Here is a 9406-nt window from a genome sequence, read left to right as displayed (position 1 = left end):
TAGTGCTGGAAATGTATTATGAAATACAATAAATCTAATATAATGTAAGGTGTGTAGTAATGGCATTTACACCGCAAGGTATTATTCTTCCGGCTTGTCCTGGTTTAGAGGGTTCCGGCCTGATGACAAAACAATGACCACAACATGACATCTCGACCGGCATCACGCGGCAATTTACTAACACAGACCAGGCTTCAATTTACTAACACAGACCAGGCTTTCCTCCTCAATTTTCTAACACAGACCAGGCTTTCCTCCTCAATTTACTAACACAGACCAGGCTTTAATTTACTAACACAGACCAGGCTTTCCTCCTCAATTTACTAACACAGACCAGGCTTTCCTCCTCAATTTACTAGCACAGACCAGGCTTTCCTCCTCAATTTACTAACACAGACCAGGCTTTCCTCCTCAATTTTCTAACACAGACCAGGCTTTCCTCCTCAATTTACTAACACAGACCAGGCTTTCCTCCTCAATTTACTAACACAGACCAGGCTTTCCTCCTCAATTTACTAACACAGACCAGGCTTTCCTCCTCAATTTACTAACACAGACCAGGCTTTCCTCCTCAATTTACTAACACAGACCAGGCTTTCCTCCTCAATTTACTAACACAGACCAGGCTTTCCTCCTCAATTTACTAACACAGACCAGGCTTTCCTCCTCAATTTACTAACACAGACCAGGCTTTCCTCCTCAATTTACTAACACAGACCAGGCTTTCCTCCTCAATTTACTAACACAGACCAGGCTTTCCTCCTCAATTTACTAACACAGACCAGGCTTTCCTCCGAGGTGGAAATGAAGCCTGGTGACGCGAGGTTATGCTCTACTGTAGTTAGGCCTACTAGACATTTACAACTTCCTGACTTGGTCAGTGAAGTGGGTGCAAAATTCACACAACTATATAGAACAATGTTTCCTTAAAAAATACAAATAAAAAGGTCCACACACAATTGAAAGCAGAAAATAGGAAGGTGCTTTCTGATTAACACAATGGTAATATACAGTATGAATATAAAACCATAATCTTCATCATGATAAGATGGAGCATGTATTCAGTTAGGACATAGGAGAGGCAGTTGAACATGTATAGGGGAGGCAGTTGAACATGTATTCAGTTAGGACATACTGTAGGAGAGGCAGTTGAACATGTATTCAGTTAGGACATAGGAGAGGCAGTTGAACATGTATTCAGTTAGGACATACTGTAGGAGAGGCAGTTGAACATGTATTCAGTTAGGACATACTGTAGGAGAGGCAGTTGAACATGTATTCAGTTAGGACATACTGTAGGAGAGGCAGTTGAACATGTATTCAGTTAGGACATACTGTAGGAGAGGCAGTTGAACATGTATTCAGTTAGGACATAGGAGAGGCAGTTGAACATGTATTCAGTTAGGACATACTGTAGGAGAGGCAGTTGAACATGTATTCAGTTAGGACATACTGTAGGAGAGGCAGTTGAACATGTATTCAGTTAGGACATACTGTAGGAGAGGCAGTTGAACATGTATTCAGTTAGGACATACTGTAGGAGAGGCAGTTGAACATGTATTCAGTTAGGACATACTGTAGGAGAGGCAGTTGAACATGTATTCAGTTAGGACATACTGTAGGAGAGGCAGTTGAACATGTATTCAGTTAGGACATACTGTAGGAGAGGCAGTTGAACATGTATAGGGGAGGCAGTTGTACAGTATGTATTCAGTTAGGACTTAGGAGAGGCAGTTGAACATGTATAGGGGAGGCAGTTGTACAGTATGTATTCAGTTAGGACTTAGGAGAGGCAGTTGAACATGTATAGGGGAGGCAGTTGAACATGTATTCAGTTAGGACATAGGAGAGGCAGTTGAACATGTATAGGGGAGGCAGTTGCTCAGGAGGCGAGTGTCCTCGCGATCTGCAACACAAGCTGCTACCATTGGTCTCTGTTGAGACCATGCAGGAGGTATCAGTGTCCACTTAGGAATTGGACCTTTTCCCCCCAGCCAAACTATACCCACAGTTAAAGTTGCTTGTGTTTTTACACCCCAGGGTATAATCTGGGCTTTATATATAAAGCAGTGTCATTGAGCCATGAACCATTAACAATCTCTCTCTCTCTCTCTCCACAGTGCTTCTCGTCTGTTGTGAACATGCTCAAACAGATGGTGAGACAACGTCAACTTCATTTTGGGTATACAGTAGTGATGGGCAGTAACGTGTTTCTTTAGTAATGTATTGCTGTAAAGTTATATGTTTTACTTTCCACTGTCAGTAACGAGTAGTGTAACGTATATATTCCTTTAGCCAAAACAGTATTACTATTACATATTACTCATTCAAGTAACATTGCGTTACTCGTAATAATGAACGCAATTCGTTTTTCGCAGTTGGGGGGGGGGGGGGGGTAAATAACGAGTAGATTGATTTATTGATTGATTGATTGATTGATTGAATGATTGACTGACTGATTGAATACTTTATTAGAGATAGAAATGCAACAGTTGTACATTTTACTATACTGTGTGTTTTAATGAAATCTTCATGCATCACATTTTCTATAATATTCAGGAATCATGAAATTTAACACAATGAAGAATTAAACTGTTCTTCCAATAACATGTTTTTATGTTTTTCTTCTCCCTCAGTAGCTCATCCAGTGAGGCTGGTCAACGGCTCAAACTCCTGTTCAGGCAGAGTAGAGGTCTCCTACAATGACACTTGGGGGACAGTGTGTGATGATTACTGGGGTCTGAATGATGCCCAGGTAGTGTGTAGACAGTTAGGATGTGGACGGGCTCTGTCAGCAAATGGCGAAGCATACTTTGGACGGGGTGTTGGGGACATCTGGTTGGATGAGATCAACTGTTCAGGCAGTGAAACGAGTCTCTCACAGTGCAGACATTCAGAGTTTGGAGACCACAACTGTGGTCACAATGAAGATGCTGGTGTTGTTTGTGAAGGTATGATGATTAGAGAGCCCCTCACTTCACACATGTGTGATTTTATATACAGCTTTTGTCCACACACTCGTGTCTCATATTTGCCATTGACAATTAAATTAGGTCAAATATCCGCCAAATATGACGTAAATTTGTGGCAACACAAACATTAAATGCCATTGACAATGAAGGGGAAATTTACATCATATGTGGACGAGCAAATTGGCGAACTAATCACATAAATTCAGTTGTTCATCAGATGATGTATGATGATGAAGATCATCAAGTGTGTGTGTGTGTGTGTGTGTGTGTGTGTGTGTGTGTGTGTGTGTGTGTGTGTGTGTGTGTGTGTGTGTGTGTGTGTGCGCGCGTGCACGCGCACGTCTGTGCTGTTTGTGTATTTGTGATTCAGTGACAACGGTTTGATTAATTTGGTTTGATTCTACTTAAATGTTTGTGTTCTATGTGTTTTTGTAGAGACACCAGCTGTTCTAACCCTGGAACCCGACTGGTCCCCCATATTTACTGGAGAGACTGTTACATTCACATGTGACATGAAAGAAGGGCCGACGACTGACTGGCATTACTGCCTAGAGAATTATAGCGTTGGTGAATTATTAGTTGGAGCATCTGTTCAGAATAAACATTCATTTCAAGCACAGCTAAGCCACAGTGGTGAATACAAATGTTGTGGTTTTAACCAGGTTTTAACCAGACCAAATGGGGATATCATATTGAAACAAACTTTGAAGCCAAATGGAGTAACTTTGACTGTATCAGGAGGTAAGTCACATCATCATGTACTTTCTCATCATCGACATTATTTATTATCAATCATAGCACTCATATTATGAGTTCTGTACCCATAAACACACGCACGCACGCACACACACACACACACACACACACACACACACACACACACACACACACACACACACACACGCCAATTAAGTTCCGCCGTTAAAAAATAGGGCCCTAATAAGTGTTTCTTCCTAATGTGAATCACAGATAAACCAAAGGCCACACTGACACCTGACCGGACAGTCCTACCAGTAGAGGGCAGTTTTACACTGAGCTGCTCTGTGAAGGGCTCCTCTGGATGGAAATACTACTTGTACCAAAACGACACACACTCACTGATCGATCAATTATCTACTGGATCATTCAATGTGGCAGAAGATGGAATGTACTGGTGCAGAGGAGGGAGAGGAGCACCTGAGACACTTTACTACACTGAATACAGTAACCCACTCACCATAGGTATAAATAACAGTCCTTAAATGGTTGTACTTTTAAGGCATACTGTATACACTATACCCTAAATTCTGAAATGAGTTGGTCTAATACTAATGCATTCATTTAGAATAATATTGTTGTAATTGTTGTTGTAGTGTCTCCATCAGTGTCTGGATCTACTACTACTACTACTACTACTACTACTACTCAACCTTCATCAGCGTCTGGATCTACTCAACCTCCAGTGACTACAGTCAACCTAGGGTTGATAATGTTGATTGTAGGACTCGTTGTTGTGATTCCACTGAGCATCCTGCTGGTGGTGCTGCTGCTGCGTCGATACAGGACAGGTGAGAGGAACCACTACATTATGCATTACAATCACTGAGCAACCCTCCGTAAAAGTAGAAGAGTATCAAAGCATAGCAATATGAAGGATCAATATTATAATAGTAGTATCAAAGCATAGCAATATGAAGGATCAATATTATGTTCCACTCATGTAGCCGTTTTTTTCTTTTTTTTAACAGCTCCATGTTGTGTCAGGTAAGTAGGCCTACAGTATTGATCTCTGTCTGTACAGTATCAACATAACCGCAGTACATTCGTGCTGTCATGTTTTCTACTTCTTTTATGACATGTATACGTATGTGTCTTAATTACAGACCGAGTCAGTCTCAGGGAACCAATCAGGGCTCAGCTGCAGTCCAGATGACCAATCAAAGTGCAGGGTCTCCTGATGACTTGTACAGCACGCTGCAGCACGGTCAGTCTTTGAACTAATTGATTAACCGCCTAGAACACTAAAACCCAGGTGATTTTCACTCTCTCTCTCGTCTTAAGTTCCGTTGAGACTGCCCTGGTCTACAACTATACTTTATCGGCCAAATACCAGGGGCGGCAGTGGCTCAGGGGTAGAGTGGCCGGATGGGGAACCGCAAGGTTGCCAGCTCGAACCCGGGCTCCTCCAGAGCTATAGTGTCGAAGTGTCCCTGAGCAAGACACTGAGACCTCTATAATTGCTGATGGCAGGTTGGGGTGCCTTGCATGGTTTCCTCTGTCATCGGTGTCTGAATGAATGCACCATTTACCTAAGCTACTAGTAGGAGGGGGGAGGGGGGGGCATCACCATTTACTCTAAACCCACCACCATTTCCATGCTTATGTACAAACACAGTACTTCCGCAAATATCAGGGTGTACACTTTAACCACTGAGTCCACTGAGCTGTGTCACAATTCTGCACAACTGGTCCTAATTTTAAACAAATGCAATGCATATAGCTTCAAATAAAAAATAAATAAATAAAAAAACAATCAAAAGTCATGCATTGATTTAACAATGTATGTTCTTGTCAGTTTGTTTTGTTTTTCTGATTTGCAGAAATAATTAACTGAACTGAAATGTCTGTTTATCTTTAGGCGACACAAGCGTCTATGGCGTAATCCACAACCCTGATGCTGACTATGAAAATGGTACAGTATAATTGTTTAACATAAGATATTATTATTATTAACATATTATGTTAAAAACATCAAACAATTCCGCATGTCAAGGACCAATTACAAGAGATTGGCCGCTGACCCCCCCCCCCATCTGAAAAAATGTTGTTCCAGGGAACCCCCCCCCCCCCCCAGAAGCAAAGATTTGAGTTAAAAACGTTCGCTCTGAAATAATATATATTCAAAAATTGTAGATCTGCTATTTTTCAATAGCTAAAGTATAACATAATGCTTATAATGGATTAAGCACAAGATCTCTGATGATTGCTTTGTTCATATAGGATAGATTAGTTAATTGTTTGTCAGTGACATCACCTATAGTTCACATTCACAACCTTTAACATGTAAAGTAGGAGAAATGCACTGAAATGTTTTTATTTGGTTCAAATATTTATGGTACAACCTTTTTTTTGTATTTACAGTTCCAGGTTGTGTCAGGCAAGTACAGTATTGATCTCTGTCTTACACACATTTATTCATGTTACTTGTATTCATGTGTTCATGTATTCATGTAATAATGTATTCACCTATTAATTTATTAATTACAGAGCTGTTCAGTCTCAGGGAACCAATCAGGGCTCAGCTGCAGACCAAATGACCAATCAAAGTGGGCCTCCTCCTGATGGCGTGTACTGCCCACTGCAACACGGTCAGTCTTTTTTCTACCCCATGTTTTTTCAGAATGTTACACAAGTCTGCAAGGACCTAATCTTAAACACACAGAAGTGTGCAAGTTCCTTAAACCCATTTTGACCTGAGATTAGATTCTAAAAATGTATACATCCTGACAGTTTTTTGAAAAAGCTATGTTTCTATGTCAGTGGTTCTTTGATTTTTCAAAAATAGCAGACCTACAAGCTCGTAGCGCACCACTCTGTGGCGCGCTATATGAGCTTGTAGATCTGCTATTTTTCGATAGCTAAACTGTAACATAATGCTAACACCAAAAGGGGTTCCCGCCCCAAAATGGGTTAATGTCCTTTTTTGAAGTACATTGTATTTTTTTAATTGGTAGAATAATTCAAATCAAATTATGTTAATGGGTGAATTGTTTACATTTAGGCGACAAAAGCATCTATGGAGTAATCGACCAAGACCAAGATTATGAAATTGGTACAGTATATATATATTTTTTAAGATCCAATCCAATGATTTAATTAATTGATTTTGTGCTGATTGTGAGCTTTTATTGTGGAGGCAGATACGACACATTGTGAGCTTTTAGTGTGGAGGCAGATGCGACTGACTGTGAGCTTTTATTCTGTTGAGATGGAAGTTAACTTAAAGCTGTGCTATGTAACTTTCCGCTTCTACAACACATTTGAGTTCTGAAATCGTGAAATTCCTGTGCTAATGTAGAGCCTGTATGCATACAGGTAGGGGAGAAATAGACTAGATTTTGAGCTTCAGGTCAAACTTTGTGCCAAACCAGAAACAGGATTGTGAAGGTTTTTTTTATTAACTATACAAGTTGTAACAGAGCTTTAATGAATGCTAAAACTGAATGAGTCAATCTTTTCATGTTCCATACTTAAGGAAAGGCAGTGGATAGAATATCCAGTATCCTAAAGGTTTATTATTATCTTTGTTTCATCTCCTTATGCAGCCGTGTAGGACAATCCAACATGAAGACAACAGCAATATCTTCACCAATGCATGCAGGGTGACATTTATGTGTGTAACCCCATTCAAACCAGGAAAGCAGCTGTCATTTTAGATTTTAGCATTGGCTTTTCAAAAACCATATATCTACAAGCTCACTTTGCTTGTACATGTGCCAGTTTGGTCTTTTCTTTCCTTATTTTTCTTTTCCTTTTAATATTCTCTTCTGGGGGTCCCTGGCACAAAACATTTTCAGGTGGGGGTCTGCAGCCAAATATAAATTGATTTGGGGGCGGCACAAAAACTACTGATTTATAAGGCATTTGCAGGTCTTAATAACCATACAAATGGATCAAAAATGAATACATGCAAGAGTAACATTAATATAACCTGCATACAAATGCAAGACTCACCCCCCCCCCCCCCCCCCCGCTCTCTCTCTCCCCTATGGGCACGTACGCACACTTGCATGTGCAAAGAAAATGCTTTCACTATAGCTATTAAACGGGTCCGTACAGTGTTTGCTGCCTGAAAGCTGCTTTCCTGCATCTCCAGCAAATAATGTTTTTGTTATGAAATAATGTTTGTGTTTCTTCAACAATATTCTGTGTGTATCTTTAGGGCATTAGGGCTAGAACATTGTGAAGTAAATAAAACTATATTTACACTTTTCTTAGTCCATTAAAACCGGGAAAGTATTACATTATTGTGTTGGCTATTCAAAAATAGCAGATATACAAGCTCACAGCACATCACATCAGCTTGTACATCTGCATTTGTTTTTTATTATTATTATTATTATTATTATTTTAATCTTGAAAGTGTGAGAACTACTGATACTGAAGCATTTGTGGAATCGACCCTCAGGTCTCAATGCATGGGTTAAGTTATACTGTAGTACATAAAAATGTGATAATCCTTGTACAGTATGAATTAATGAAGGACCTTGGATGTGAATGAGGATGTATCAGAGCCATGTTTGTATTTGCAGTTTAATTAAAACAACTTTGTTCTCACACCGGTGGTGTTGTGTAAACTCCTTCCACATCTCTTATGCCACCGTGCATATATTGCCCTGCATTTAACATTATGTTAACAGTCTATACTCTTTCCACATGAGAGAGAGATTATGTTTTCCCCTGTCCATGTGTCTTGTATTTGTGTCTAGTCTGTTCACAGCTATAATCTAGCACAACACACCGACACCGCTGGACCCATCATTATCCAACTTTGCATGTACGCTACATTCCATTATGTTTTAAATTAGCGTCATGCTGTCACTATAACAGATAACAATATACAGTATACGTTTTGGCTTATAACTCGTAAAAAATAAGTACGTTTTGGCTTGTGTACATTGAACTGAACACTTCAAAAGTGCTGAATGTAGGCTACAAACATGCTTCATGCTGGTGTAACTTAAGAGATGCACGTCTCCTATCCTCAGTGCCTGCTTACAGGCTGTGTCTGAGAGGCCCTTGAGGTAAAAAAAACATCCACTGCTTTATAAAACAATGGTATGAACGAACGATCACATGAATGAATGAATGAATGAATGAGATCAACTCAGTCTCTCTTCGAGGAAGAGGAAGAAGACATGTGAATTTACTTGCAGAAACTGAGCTCATGACATGAAGTGTACCATCTTCCTCACCCTCTCTCTCTCTCTCTCTCTCTCTCTCTCCCCCTCTCAATACAACAATAGACAATAGACAATAATCTGTGTCTGTCTCCATCTGCACTACAGAAGCCAGAAGTTATTTGTATTTCTATTTATTTTTGCCAGGGGGTGCAGTGCCCCCCCTGCACCCCCCCCAAGCTCCGCCCATGGTTACCGTGTGGGGGTCCCTCTACTGTACCTTCTACTATGCTGTACTGTCTATCACTGTACTGTACTGGCACACTCGAAATCATATATACAGATAACAAGTGCGTGTGCGTTTGTGTGTGTGTTAGGTTGCGCACAGGTGGTGAAAAACAACCATACTGTTTCCGTACCCAGAGTCAGACCCACCCAGCCACCCAACCACACACATAGCTCTGTACCACTCAAAAAGAGGAATAGCACTGAAATGACTAAATAACTTCATGTCATGATCCTATCGTCCTCTTTCTCTCTCTCTCTCTCTCTCTC

At 40.4% G+C, this 9406-nt stretch overlaps 1 protein-coding gene across 1 annotated transcript; it reads left to right on the top strand.

The window, feature by feature from the left end:
- Positions 1 to 3952: 3952 nt before the first annotated feature.
- Positions 3953 to 4952, top strand: LOC308327655 (uncharacterized protein; the record flags this gene model as incomplete). Its single annotated transcript, XM_080781176.1, has 4 exons — positions 3953 to 4193; positions 4325 to 4519; positions 4700 to 4715; positions 4835 to 4952. The coding sequence occupies exons 1-4, from the start codon at positions 4118 to 4120 to the stop codon at positions 4950 to 4952; spliced, it is 405 nt and encodes a 134-aa protein (XP_080637302.1). The 5' UTR covers positions 3953 to 4117.
- Between the last annotated feature and the right edge of the window lie 4454 nt (positions 4953 to 9406).

This window comes from Protomyctophum bolini, assembly GCF_963924005.1.
Source record: "Protomyctophum bolini genome assembly, chromosome: 13".
NCBI lineage: Eukaryota > Metazoa > Chordata > Actinopteri > Myctophiformes > Myctophidae > Protomyctophum > Protomyctophum bolini.
Note: the sequence above shows the minus strand (reverse complement) of the source record. Positions and strands in the feature narration are given on the sequence as shown.